This window comes from Ovis aries, chromosome 14, assembly GCF_016772045.2.
Source record: "Ovis aries strain OAR_USU_Benz2616 breed Rambouillet chromosome 14, ARS-UI_Ramb_v3.0, whole genome shotgun sequence".
In the NCBI taxonomy this organism is placed as follows: domain Eukaryota; kingdom Metazoa; phylum Chordata; class Mammalia; order Artiodactyla; family Bovidae; genus Ovis; species Ovis aries.
This window is the reverse complement of record NC_056067.1, coordinates 34,835,325-34,849,856: the sequence shown is the minus strand read 5'-3', so window position 1 is coordinate 34,849,856 and position 14,532 is coordinate 34,835,325. Positions and strand designations below refer to the sequence as shown.

At 48.8% G+C, this 14,532-nt stretch overlaps 1 protein-coding gene across 2 annotated transcripts in view; it reads left to right on the top strand.

Annotated features, from left to right (window-relative positions):
• The window catches only part of RANBP10 (RAN binding protein 10), a 57,963-nt gene that overhangs the window by 34,653 nt on the left and 8,778 nt on the right, over window positions 1-14,532 (top strand). For both annotated transcript variants that reach the window (XM_012189974.5, XM_042231818.2), the window contains 3 exons: window positions 5,610-5,777; window positions 10,913-10,935; window positions 12,707-12,891. In XM_012189974.5, the coding sequence (XP_012045364.3) occupies window positions 5,610-5,777; window positions 10,913-10,935; window positions 12,707-12,891 (376 nt within the window). The remainder of the gene's footprint in view (window positions 1-5,609; window positions 5,778-10,912; window positions 10,936-12,706; window positions 12,892-14,532) is intronic.

Sequence of the window (14,532 nt, the reverse complement as noted above, 5' to 3'; positions counted from 1 at the left end):
ATTGTGTGAGGATAGCGCATAGGAAAATCCTCCAGTGACTTCACTTTAAGTTTTCTGTCCACACCACTGTTTGTTTAGCGAGTGTTCCCCATGGCAACCTTACCACATCTGGGATGAGCCACAGTCATCTCACCTGCCCTGTGTTGCCACCCAGCTGCTTTGATGTCTAATAAGACATGTCAGATTTAACGTGTCCTGAAGATCTCTTCCTTCTGTCCATCTTTCCCATCTCTTAGTGAGTGGTACCGCCATCCACCCATTTGCCCAGGGCAGAAACCTGGGAGTCGTCTTCATTTCCCCTCATGCCGTCAGCGCCCATGTTCAGCAAACCCTGTTGACTCCACTCCCAGTCTTTCCTCAGTCTCACTCAGCTCCAGCCCTACTGGCTGCCTTTCTGTTTCTCAGACATGCTGAACTCATTCCTCTTACCTCGAAAGTTCTTTCTTCTGATACTCTGGTCAAGCTGACCTCTGCTCAGGGGTCAGTCCTCATCCCCACTCCCACTTCCAGCTCATCATCTGGCTCAGTTTTTTTTCAGAGCATATTTTTTCTGCCAGGTGTTTTCTTGTTTGCTCATTGATTTACTTAGATGTTATATCTTCTCTGCTCCTTTCACACCACCCACCACCCTCATTTGCTCCCTCCATGGAGCAGGCCTTTGGTAACAGTTGGATGATGCTTGTTCTTTTCAGAAGATGGAAAAGTAGCACAGTGGTCTTAAACCAAACTGCTGCTGCTGCAGCCACTGTTACTAAATGAGGCACATACTCACATTCTGTTTTTATCCCAAGTTAAAAACCCTTTCACATGCATTCATACACATCTTACACACACACAGACACACACATGCACGCTCTTAATGGTGTTTGGAAAAAATATTAGCTATGAAATGATAGCTTCTATTGAAGATACATTACAGCTCTGTGATCTTCTTTGAGAAGCTTTTAACCTCATAGTGCTTCGAAGAGCAGGAGACAAGTAGCTGAGGTGTTGCTTCTCTGCACTGATCATTCCAAACGCTCAGAAACTTCTTCTATAGCCGTGAGTGAGTGAGTAAAGCTGCTCAGTTGTGTCTGACTCTTCGCGACCCCATGGACTGTAGGAGCCTACCATGCTCCTCTGTCCATGGGATTTTCCAGGCAAGCCATAGCAGACTGTAGTAGTTTCCTGTTGTGGCTGTTACAGTAGTAGTGGATTGAAACAGTCCTTTTACAGTTCTAGAGGACAGAAGTCCTGAAACCCAGATGGCAGCAGGGCGGTAGTCTTTCTGGCGGCTGTTGGGGAGGATCTACTTCCTCGCCTTTTCTAGATTCTGGAGTCCACTTACACACCTTGACTGATGGCCCCCGACCTCCATCTTCAAAGCCAGAGTGTAGTGGCATCTTTTGTTCTCTCTCTGCTTCCACCATCACGTCACCTTTTCTTACTTGACAGCCCTGCCTCTCTCTTACGTGTATCCTTGAACTGCACTACTGTACTCTCCCCATCCCAGATAATCCAGGATCATCTCCCCATTTCAAGAGCCTTGACTTAATCACTTCTGCAAAATCTTTATTGCCATGCAAAGTAGCATATTTTACAGGTTCTGGACATTAGGACCTAGACATCTTTGGGAGGCCTTATTCAGTATGCTCCTGGAGAAGGGAATGGCTACCCACTCTAGTATTTTGCCTGGAGAATTCCTTGGACTGTATAGTCCATGGGGTCTCAAAGATTCGGACATGACTGAGCAACTTTCACTTCACATCCAGTATGCCACAGGAATTGTGAATTTTCTTCTTCTGGGCAAGTCTGTATAACTGATAAAAATTCATTTGGGGGTTGAAGAAAAGCAAAACAGGAAAATGTATCTATTTTTCAGTCAAACTGAGATGATGGTGAATCCTGAACTGACTCTAAATAGATATTTTGGGTTTTTTATTTGAGCTCTTTAGTTTTTAAAAACTTAAAATCCATATTTATAGCTTGAGTAGCTTGAGTTAAAAATCCAAAAATTATATGGTAGGTTTGTCAAAATAGTTACATAGTTTATCTTTGAAGAAAAGTATTCAAAATACTCAAATTTTTATTTTAGGTCTTTGAAAATATAAACATCTGTTGTTTTGGCGATGGCTATTGAGCTCCCATACACTGAGACAGAAATAGCTCACAAATATCCTTGAGTCACTGACTAAGTTGGAAACGGTTCTGGTGCTGATTTCACTAGCTTCAGTAAACCCAATGGCCTCATTTGCATTTGTTTCTAAAGAGTACCTGCTGCATCAGTTGGAGAAGGCTGAAAGAAGAAACAAAGGAAAACCTTCCAGCGAGTGTCTTCTATCTTCTAGACTATAGAATCTGCACAAAAGATCTGTCACACCAGATCATCCTTGTGTGAGAAAGAAGTGGACTGGAACTAGTCACTGCACACAAATACACTTCCATATGTATGCACACACCTGTGTTTCGTCTCTCATCTCTCAGATTCCTGATGGCAAGGATTGGAGGGAGGCTTAGTAAATGGTGAGTGAGACAGGGGCAGCCCCAGAAACCTTGACTGGTGATCAGAGAGGCTCAACAGGAACCAGGACTGATCAAGAATGTGGGCAGTATACTAGGGGTGGACCAAAGAATGTTGTAGAAATCTTCAGAGGGCAAGCACTGGCAAACCTTGATGCACTGGCAAAAGAGAGAACTCAGTGGGCATCAGTCAGCAACTGTGGGCATAGTTCTGAGAGGAACGATAGAAACAGCAAGCCAGCCCCTCTACAAGGATTCTTTGTGGAGAGCTAGAATGGACAGTGGTTTTGCTGGACAGTCTTCCCCCGACAGCCAGTGGCCTCAAGAGGTGGTAAGCAGTGGGCTTGGCTTTAGGGAAGGCTGTGCTGGTCAGACAGCAGTGAGAGAGCCCCACCACTGTCCCTGGCATCCCAGGCGCCTGGAGCAGAAGTTTGGGTTTCTAGTAGCTTCAGCCACTGAAGCCTGTCTTGGGAGACTCCATGCCAAGAACTCGGCCTGTGGCCTCAAGTCTGGTGCTCCTGATGCTTTCTCTGAACTACATATATGTTCTTTGTAGGTGGGAAGTGGAGTGGCTTCTTGCTTAGAACCCTTTTTCAGTGGGCACTGCATTCTTTACAAAAGCCGCTAGAACTGATTGGTGAGTTTGACAAGGATGCAGGATACCAGATGAATAAATAAAAAGTCAAATACATTTGTGTGTTCAATAGCTTTATTGAGATAAAATTTGCATTCCACAAAGTCTAGTCTTTTAAAGTGGGTAGTTCAAGACTTCTCTGGCAGTCCAGTGGTTAAGACGCCACACATCGAGTGGAGGGGACATGGATTTGATCCCTGGTCACTGAAGATCCTGCATGCTGCATGGTGCAGCCAAAAAAGAAATAAAATGTACAGTTCAGTGGTTTTTTTAGCATGTTTGCACGGTTGTGCAACCAGTATCATACTCTAATTTTAGGACAAGTTTATCACTCCAGAAAGAAACCTTGACCCCATCCTCCCACCCCCAAAATCAATTATATTTTGATATAATACCAAGAAACAATTAGAAATTAAAATTTTAAAATAACATAATAACATCAAAAGTAAAGTGTTTAGTGATAAATTTGACAAAACACTGCTGAGAGAAACTAAAGAAGACCTGAATAAATGGAGAAGTATACCATGTTTGTGGATTTGAATAATCAATATTATTACACTTCCCATTCTTTCCAAGTTGATCTGTAGATTCAGTACAGTCCCAGTCAAAAATCCCAGCAGGAAATCAACTATACTCAAATTTTAAAAAATGGTTTAAAAAATCCCAACAGGCCTTGGAAAGATACTGTTAAGAAAATGAAAAAAGACAAATCACAGACTGGAAGAAAATGTTTGCAAAACACATTTTGTATCCAAAATAGATCTAGAACTCTTACAACTCAATAAGATTTTACAAACCAGTTATTTTTAAAAGATTTGCTGGAGAAGGAAATGGCAACCCACTCCATTACTCTTGCCTATAAAATCCCATGGACAGAAGAGCCTGGTAGCTTACAGTCCATGGGGTTACAAAGAGTCACGCACGACTGAGTGACTTCACATGGTTCCATATAAATTTAAAAAAAAAAATATTTGAATAGATAGTTCAATAATTTTCTAATAAACTGAATGTAAAGAAGTATATGAAAAGGTGCTTAAGGTCCTTGGACATTGGGGAAATACAAATTCAGCCACTGTGTACATATTAAAATGTCTTAAGAGAAAAAGAAGAAACAAAAAACAGCTGACAGTACCAAGTGCTGGTGAGATTGTGAAACTAATACATTGCTGGTAGGAATGCAAAACAGTATAGCCGCTTTGGATGACAGTTGGACAGTTTGTTATCAAGTAAAACATAGACTTATCTTGTGACCCAGCAGTCCCCTATCTAAGTATAAAGAGAAATGAAAGCATATGTCTGTACAAAGACCTGTATACTAATGTCTAGTGGCTTTATTCATATTAGCCAAAAATTAGAAACAACTGTATGCTATCAACTAGTAAATGGACAAACTGTGGTATGTCCATACAATGGAGTTCTACTCAGCAATAAAAAGAGACAAAATACAGGTACGCCTAACAATGTGGATGAATTTCGAAGGCATTATGCTAAGTGAAAGAAGCTAGACACAAGAAACTCCATATTCTGTGATTCCATTTTTTTAAATTATTTTTTAAATTTTTGACTGTGCTGGGTCTTCATTGCTGTCCAGGCTTTTCTCTAGTTGTGGCAGGCAGGGGCTACTGTCTAGTTGTGGTGCACGGGCTTCTCATTTCAGTGGCTTCTCGTTGCGTAGCATGGGCTCTAGGGCTCACTGCTTCAGTAGTTGCAGCGCTCGAGCTGTGCAGTGCTGGCTCAACAGTTGTCTTGCATGTTGGGCTTAGTTGCTCCATGGCATGTGGGATCTTCCTGGACCAGGGTTTGAACCCATGTCTCCTGCGTTGGCAGGCAGATTCTTTACCACTAAGCCACCAGGGAAGCCATTTGATTCCATTTATATGACGTTCTGGTAAAGGCAAAACCACAGGAACAAATCAGATCAGTGTTGTCAAAGGCTTAGGGGTGAGTGGAATGGAATCGGCTGCAAAGAGGCATGAGGGAAAACTTTTGGGATTGATGGAAATGTTCTATATCTTGATAGTGGTGGTGGTAATAGTTGTTAAAACTTGTTGAACTGTCAGTTAAAAAGGAAGACTCTTATTACATGTAAATAATGCTTCAGTTTTAAAAAGCATTAAAAAACCCCATGATATACCTCAGAGTTCGGTTCAAGCCCCTTCTCCTTCATGAGGCTTCCCCCAGTTTCCTCCTTGTTTCATGGCCCTCTGGTAAGTCCCTTCCAGGGCACGAATGTTTTTGGCTCCTGTTAACTCCAGCTTGGGCTCTTTCTTTGGCAGGGCTGCCTCAGCCCCTCAGGGCAGTGACTTGCTGAACTCACTGCTCATTTAACACAGCCAGCCCCTGCCTGCAGCCAGCTGTGAGAGGCCAGGCGTGCTGGTGAGGTGCTGGAGGCTAGAGCTCAGCCTGAGTGGGCTTCTTTGACTCTCTTGTTCTCTCAAGTACCTCACCTCAGCTCTTGCTCTCTTTTCCTCCACAGGTTGGGATAAGCATTCCTATGGTTACCATGGTGATGATGGGCATTCCTTCTGCTCCTCGGGGACTGGCCAACCCTACGGTCCCACATTCACTACAGGAGACGTGATTGGCTGCTGTGTCAACCTCATCAACGGCACTTGCTTCTACACCAAGAATGGCCATAGCCTTGGTGGGTACATAGGGGACCTGGGAGGGTCTGCCCTGTGGAGCCACTTTGGTTGACGAGAGGTTTTGAAGCCAGAGTCGTGCCGTATATCCTCTGCTGAGCTCTGGGGAACTGCAGCCCTTTCTAAGCATTGGAGCCTTGAAAGGGGAAGGGAGTGTATAGGGGTTCTGCCTTTGCTAATCCATCCATTCAACAGCATTTATTGAGCCTGGGTCAGTGCTGAGGGAGAATAATGTCATGGTCATGCTCCTGGCCAGTGTGACACTCACTGGAGCAAGGTTTAGGGTTGATAAGAAGTTTGAGAGGCTCTAGAACATGCTGGACAGTGGAAGTGATTTGTATGCCAGTCGCCTGGGCCCAGACTCTGGCTGGCCCTTCTGTAGGGCGCTGGTTGCTAAGGAGCAACAGCGAGGGCTGCTCTAGTACACGAGGTAGACAGACAAGCTGGAGTCAGATGGGGCCAGGTCTCTTCTGGCCTTTTTGTGGTTAATAGACAGCAGCTTCGACAGAATTATGTTGGAAAGGTCCCTTTGGTTAAACTGAGAAGGACGAACTGACGGGAGTAAGGGCTGAGGAGGAGGCAGATGACCTGAGACATAGCTGTGGTGATGGGTGCAGACAGTGGAGAACAGGCCTGCAGAGGCCTTGGGGTGGTGCAGCATGGGTTAGTGACAGGTGGGGCACACTGGCGAGAAGGGAACATGAGAAAGAAGCTGGATTAGTGGTGCCATCAACCAGTCAGAAATCCAGGAGCAGCAGCAGGCAGGTGGAGGTTCCCTTGCAGAGCAGTCCTGTACACACAGATAAACTTAGGATAGAGCTTCAGAGAGAGGGGAACTCTGGCTATTCTGACACCTTGCCCTGGCAGGGGTGGGTACTGTTTGGCCCTTGAGGGAGTGGAACCCACAGCCAGAGTGGCTGTGAGGTGGTACCTAACCGCTGGGCAGGCCTGCCTGAGTTTGCAGAGGTCTCTAATCTGGCAGAACCCTACCAGCAAGGTTGACCAGAGGCTTTGCCACGAAAGGGAGTTGGGCATTTGACTTTGAACCCAACTCATAAGAGGCTCACTTCCCCTAGTTTCAGGGGCAGTCAGAAGGTGGCTGCCACTCCCCACACCCTCTCTGTGGCTTTTCCAAGCCGGGGCAAAATCAGCAGACCTGTGTGGAAATCAGGTCTACTATGGCAGGTGATCAGGAGCCAGCATTCCTCAGCAGGGCAGTCAGATGCCACGGCCCAGATTGGGCAGCCAGGAGCATAGCACAGATGCCGCAGAGCTGACCCAGCGCACGTCTGGGAAACCCTCCCCTGACCCGTGGCCACCTAGCTTCAAGTGCTGGTATCCAGCTGCAAGGACCTAGCTGCTCCAGGGCAAGGACTCATTTCCCCTCTGTTCTTGGACTCCAACCATTTCCTGCCTCTTGACTCTTCTGCTGTCAGAATCCAGGGCCTGCTGTTATGAGCTCTCAGTCCTTGCCCAAATCCTGCTTCGCTTGCCCCTCCAAGCCAGGCCCACTCCTGCCTCTCTGCTCTGAACCCCTGCCCTCCTTACCTCTCTTCAGCTTGTCCTTACTTTGCTCAGAGCATAGCACCTGCCATGGGACGCGAGATTTGGGGCATACTTGTTCTCTCTGCACCTGCACCTCCCTCCTCTGGGCCCTCAACCGTTTGTCAGTCTAGATCCCTAAAGAGCTCATGGCCAGCTCAATGTCAGCTAGAACCTCTCACTGTTTTTAAAAACTTATCTCCCTAGTACATGTTTATGTAGACCCCATGCTAGACCTTACACTTCTCATAATTAAACTTCCTTTAGGTCTATATTGTCAATTTTCCTAGTCTGTCAAGATCTGCTTTGGTCTTGCTCATCCTGTCTCCAATGTTTGGTATCCTCTTCAGCTGTTCAGTTCGGTTTAGTCACTCAGTCATGTCCAACTCTTTGCGATCCCATGAACTGCAGCACACCAGGCTTCCCTGTCCATCCCCAACTCCTGGAGCTTACTCAAACCTCAGGTCCATCGAGTCAGTGATACCATCCAACCGTCTCATCCTCTGTCATGCCCTCTCCTCCCGCCTGCAATCTTTCCCAGCATCAGGGTCTTTTCCAGTGAGTCAGTTCTTTGCATCAGGTGGCCAAAGTATTGGTGTTTCAGCTTCAGCATCAGTCCTTCCAATGAATATTCAGGACTGATCTCCTTCAGAATGGACTGGTTGGATCTCCTTGCAGTCCAAGGGACTTTCAAGAGTCTTCTCCAACACCACAGCTGTATGTTAACAGCTATATGTTAACAGTCTTTAGCTGGGTGTTAACCTAAATTTGGGTAAGCATGTTTCTGTGTGTTTTCATCAAGATACTGACACAAATATTGGAAGAGGACAATGCTAGATTTGAGCCCTTCAGGCTACAGCTTGTTCAGGTAGACACCAGCCATTTAAGAAGCACTTCACTATGTTATTCTGAAGCTCACGTCTTCTGTCTTGCCCACAAGGATACTGCTGAGACCGTACTGAAAAATGAATCTGACCTATCCTCTGCATCTCCTAGACTACGAAATTGAAAGGAAGGTCAATGAACTCTGAGTGATAGCCCACTTGGTGACTCTTCTAATGACCTTGTTTCCTTCTCACAAGCCAGCGTGTCAATGTAATGTGCTTCAGAGTCTCACACAGGGTCAGTGAGGCAGTGGCTGCTCTCTCACCTCAGAACCTTTCTCCCTTTAGAGAAGCAGAGTGACAATTCTTGTCTCCAACTGGCCTGCTCCTTTTATTTGCTCCCTCGTCCTCTGTCCCATCACTTGCCCTGTGTGTCACTGGTCAGCTGTCTGTGTCATTGCTAGTTGTACACCGTCTCTCTTGCTGGAGTTGCCAGCACTTTTAGGGCCAGGCTTATAGCGGGTTTCCTAGTGCCTCACGCTCTTGCGAGGTCTCGGCAAATACTGACGGGAGGACAAGTGAGTGTTCTGAGTGAATGGAGACTGATGTCTCATCCACAAGTGGTCCCTGTGCTTCCAGAGTAACTTTTTTTTTTCTGCAAACCTTGGGATTTTAGTTCTCTGATTAGGGACTCAGACCCCCTGCTGTGGAAGTATGGATTCTTAACCACCGGATCACCAGGAAAGTCCCCAGAGTAATTTTTATACAGGTTCTTCATAGCCTCAGCCTCAGTGATCGCTGAGCTTTGTGTCTTTGGCTCAGGGTACTTCTCATCAGCAGGTTTGTATGTCCTGTTTGCATCCTGGATATTTGCCTGGACTTCTCAGATCTTGCCGTGGGCCATCTCATATCTTGCTATCACAGTGGCTTTGTGGAGACTCCCGGCGACCTGCAGGGCTGTGAGAAGCAGTGTTGCCCTTGTCCAGTGCAATAGAGGGTGGAGTAGCCTCTCTCCTCATCCTCATGGATGCCTTCCCAAGTGCCACTGTGAGAGCTAGGCGAGCTGGGTAGGCCATCCCCCGGGCAGGAGCTTGGCAGGTGCCTTGCCCCGTGGTACAAGTCCAGCCAGCTTGTACCTGGACCTCACAGTTTACGAGGCAACTTCCACAGAGAATCCGTTTTTCCTTTCTTCTTGGGGTGTTGGGTGTATCATTACCCTCTTTGGTCAGATAGGCTCAGAAAGGTTGGGTAGCTTGTCAGAGATCACACAGCAGGTAATTGATAGAGCCTGGACTCCCCCTTCTTCCAGAGTCCTGTGGGCCTCTCCACGAGCCTAGGAGCATAGCAGCAGTAGCCCGGCCACACTGAGACCCATGGGGCAGCTCCCATGTCGACCTGGTGGGTGGACACTGAGGGGCTTCCAGAGTCCATCCTGCTGGTTCTGTGACTGCTGACTATGCACATGGGGCTGGAAGTGGCCACAGGCAGGCAGGTCATGGGTTTATGAACTTCCTTCACTGAGGAGCAAAATAGCCCAGTAAAGAATGTAAACATTTCTCTGCGCCTTGGTTTTTTCATACGTAAACCAGTGTCAGAGACAGTATACACCTCCAGGCCTGTTCTGATAATTAAATGCTTCCTTGTAAGAGGTGAACCAAGTGCCCAGCACAGAGGAAGTACATGGGATGCACTGGCTAGCTGTCAGGATTCTGGCCCGAGGTCTCCTGGGAGACCTGTCATCAGACCCTCCCCTGTTCTTTTGTCCTGCTGGGTTTCCATTTCTTTCCTGGGTGGAGTTGAGCGAGAAGACAAGGACCTCTAAGTAGTCAGTGGTGTGAAAATCTCTCAGGCCAGAAGCTTAGGAACTTCTAGAGGACGTAATAAGAATTTATCTTAAAAAATGGGAGGACAGTGAGTCCTTGGGAGAGTCTCCTTTGGCTTTGAGTCATTTCTCAACCTGCAGAACATGAATGCTCTGGCTTATCTACCGTGGCCCCTCTCCTGCTCGGGCCTGCTGATATGTTTTAGGTCTTGCTCCCCTCTACCCTCACTTCCTGTTCAGGACTGAGGTCCCTAGAAACACAGCCTCTTTTCTTGGCAGGAAGGCTCAGAGGGTACACAGGCCAGTGTTAACCTGGGCTTGTCAGCTCAGAATCTCTGGGGACCCTGGGCAAGTAGGGGCTGAAGATGGGCAGCTGCCACCCTCTCTGTCGCCACTTCTCTGTCAGTGTTGGCACGAAAGACTAGTTTCTGCTGGTTTTATGACTGCTGGCAAATCATTTAACTGCTGAGGCTTACTTTCCACATCTGTAAAATGGGGATAAGAAAGCCTGCTCCCTTAGTTGGTCTAAGCCCCAGATGTTAACCCCTAACTAAGCACTCCTTTAGTTAGCACCAGAGTTGGTCTAAGGATCAGATGAGGGAATGGGTGGAAAAGAGCCCGGCATACAGAGTAGGTGTCCAGAAATATGTGTTGGATCAAGAGAGTGTGATCAGGCCTGGAGAGGCCTCAGGATCTATCATTTGGGTGCTGGTTTTTCCTAGCAGATTTTCCCTGAGAGGATAGAAATGCTGTGGACAAATACCCAAATATCAGACTTCACTTCTGGCCAGGGTGTAAACCTACCAGGCCCTGGCTCGTGCTGGCCCTCCACCATAGGGAAGATGTGGTAACCAGCCCCTCTCCCAGCCATTGTGACAGGCCCTCTGGGGCCCCACAGAGGCATGGGAATCCACCACGTGGCCTGATGACTGTTCCTTTCCCTCCGCAGGTATAGCCTTCACAGACCTCCCGGTAAGTACTGCTGTGGGGTCTTCTGCTCTGGCCCCTGGGGGCTGACAGGCATAGTGCAGACACAGTGGGGTCCTGCCCTCTCCCCAACCAGCGGTATGTGCTGTGCCATCAGCTTGAAAGTATCAGTAACGGGCCCTGCCAGCCTTCTCTCTCCAGCAGCAAGGCCTGGTCTTCCTCCATGACTCTTAGCAGGTGACCATGATTTGTGGCATTTCTAGAGGCAACTGGCAGGTGGGGGACGGTGTAGGCAGAGATGAGGTAGCTCCATGGCTCGGCTGGTCTGAACCAGTTCTGTGTGGCTTATACCCAGTGGACTTGTAGGCAGAGTATAGAAAATTGTTCCTGAAGTGTTAGGGAGCTGGATCTGTGTACATCCCCATCTGAGATCCCTGAGGAAAGCCAGCACCCTTGGGGACTGAGCCTGCTACCATGCAGGGTACCCCTGAGCCAGAGAAATGAGCTTTATGGGGAAAAGGGTCAGGTTTTCCTGCTGACTTAGTTCAGGGCTCATCCCACCTCCTGCACCCCAGTCCTTCTTGGTTGTGAGTCATCCCGGGCCTCGTCACATGCAGGGCCTCCACCCAGAATTGGTGGGAGTCTGGCTTGGCTGTGTGCCCTGGCTGGTTCTGGAAGGAGGAAGGGTTTGCTGGCCCTGGGGGCTACTTAGGAATCCTGGGCACCCCTGTGACACTCTAGGAATAGGAAATACCCTCATGATCTGAGGGCCCTCCTCAAGCTCAGACTACAGGACCTTTGTCTGTGTATCAAAATCCTTCCCTCCTGCTTGGAGTCCTCAAAGGGTGGGCTGTGATCCTAGGTGAAACGCACAGACACAGGAGGAGAATTCTGACCCTGAGTGGGGAAGAGTCTAGTGATGGAGATGTGACACGAAACACCCAGACGTGGGTGTGACGGCACTCTATGTCAAGAGCTGGAAAGACAGCCCAGAGTGCGATAATAGCACGTGATAGGAATGATGCGGGGCCTGATGATGGAAGGTGGAAGAGAAGACTGGGAGCCTGGGGACAATGGGGAGCATGCTGGTGAGACAGCGGGCTGTAGCATGGGAGCCATAGGAGGCGTGAGGGAGTGACCTGGTAGAACCTGGCCCAGGGAAGCGGGGAGCCTGACACCCAGAGGACATGCCCTGACATCCTCTGGCCAGAAGATCCTCCTCTAAGTGAGCGTCAGACAGGAAGGGCCTTTCTTTACCCTTTTCCATTGTCAGGGGGACCAAACCACTTAACACCCTTGGCCCTATTCTCCCCTCCCTCCCTACCTTTCCTGTCTCCCCACATTCTTTCCTGCCCCCTCATAACCCCCTTTTTTTTTGTGGTAAAGGGATCCTTGGTCCTGATCGCTCTGAGAGGAGCCATCACCCACCCCTGCAGCAGATTTTCACAGGCACGCCTGCAGGGTGGTGGGGCCCGGCCTGCCTCTGTGGGCCCTGGCCAAGTCCCAAATGGGGGCCTTGGGCTTTGGGGATACTACAGCCTCTAATGCAGGGAAGGAGACTCTGCATTGAGCCTGGCTTTTCTTTTGCTTTCTCCCCTCTAACTCTGGGGAGCGCTTTCTCTGCTCGGGAGGTGGGCAGCACTTGGCTTAGCCCTGCCTCCCCCCAACCCCCAGCCACATTGCAGTTCTCTCAGAGCCGAAGCAGCGGCCTGCAGGAGCTAGCGCTTCCCTGCTCTGTGCAGGGGTGAGATGAGACGAGGCCCTGCTGCCCCCTCTTGCCCTCAGGGCCCGACTGACATTTCATTCTCCTCCTCAGGCCAACCTCTACCCCACCGTAGGCCTGCAGACACCTGGGGAGATTGTGGACGCCAACTTTGGGCAGCAGCCCTTCCTGTTTGACATTGAGGACTACATGCGGGAGTGGCGTGCCAAGGTCCAGGGCACTGTCCACTGCTTCCCCATCAGTGCCCGGCTTGGCGAATGGCAGGCGGTGCTGCAGAAGTGAGTCCCCCGGCCCCGCCCCCCCCCCCCAAGGGCCTCACTCTCCCGTAGACCCCTGAACTGCTGCAAGCTGCTCTTGTGAACGCTAGTGAGTAGTGTTCCTTCTGGAAAGCACTCCCAGGATGACTCTGCCTGCTGCTTTCCTGCCCCTTTCTTAGTTCACTTCTCCGGAGCTGCTCCTGGTTGAGCCTGTGCCCCTCCACGGGATCAGAAGGCCCTGGATATAATATCACTGGCAGGGCTGTTTCCCTTCCCCAGCTCATCTTGCAGAGGATGTGCTAGGATGCCCTGTGGCCTCTTCCTCTGTGGACTTTTTTTCCAACATAGGGAGTATCTGTCATGCCATGACTCTGGCCTCAGGTCACTGCTCAGGGTCGGATCGACCTAAACCCCTTGCATCTTCAACAGTGGTGGTGGGAAGAGAGACCTCCCTAGGGCCCACCTAGCTGACTCTTGGCTGATTAATCCCCAGACTCTCCTGGGGGCCAGTCTTGCTGAGATGGCCAAGGGAGGTCAGATACAGGTCTCTCTTCCACTTGCCAGCTGCAGGCCTGAGTGGGGCAATGAGCTGTACCCACTCTGCCAGGCAGTGGGTTAGTTTGTTGTCTTGGCTCTCAAGGATGAACAGAGGAAGGCTGGTCTCCTCCTAGCCCAGGTCATTGGCCTGTAGATGCCAGGGTCCTAGAGTCCAGGGGGTGGGGGTGGGGCATACACTGGGTTCTTCGTGCAGCCTTTCCTGAGGGATGGATATTGTGCAAGGACTAAGGCGGGGGTAGGTGGCCAGAGCCTTCTCAGGAATAGCAGCACGACTCCATCTTGTCCCCAGCCCCAGAACTTAGAAGCAGCCCCTCCTTGGAGGGCCAGATGGTGCCAGTTCCCACAGTAGCTTGCTGGGACAGGCAAGGGGAGGGGTGAGCTGCCCCAGCTGTGTGGGGGAGGGGCTGATGCTCTCAGCTGACAGGGCTTGGCCTCAGCACATGGGTGTGTTTGTTTATGTGTATGTATCTGTGTGCCTGTGTGTATTCATAGGTAGTATTTGCTAAGTATTTCATATAACCCATATCCTGTGACTTCATATGACTTCACTTTAGGGGCATTGTTAATGGCTATATTATCTCACAGACACATTTTCCACAAGCCCCTTGGGTGGCTTCCCTTGGCGGTGGCTTCAGGTTATTTCCTCTCTCTCACTTGTGTAGGTCACGCTTTTATACAGTAGGAGTTTTCCATATTTAAGATTATTTTCTGGGTATCCTTTCAAGAAGTAGAATTACTGAATCAAGGGGACTATACATTTCAGTGGCCTCTGATATGAGGCCTCATCTGATATATGGCCTCATCTGAACCTTGTTTTGTCAATAATTTTTGCCCTTGTGTTTTTAATAGTATAATTATTATAATTCCTATTTGTAAGGAAATGTTATGAATACATAATTTCATAATAAGAGGTCATAGATGTTGACTTCTTGCTTTGTGCTAGGCACTCTATATGGATCGTCCCATTTACCGTTTAAAACACAAGGGAACACCCAGCTGAACTTCTGAGCCTTCCACAGGACAGCCCTACAGACGTTCGGGTTGGGCAGTTACAATAATGACATTGACATATGCACACAGCAAGGTGTTCACTTTCGTGCACAT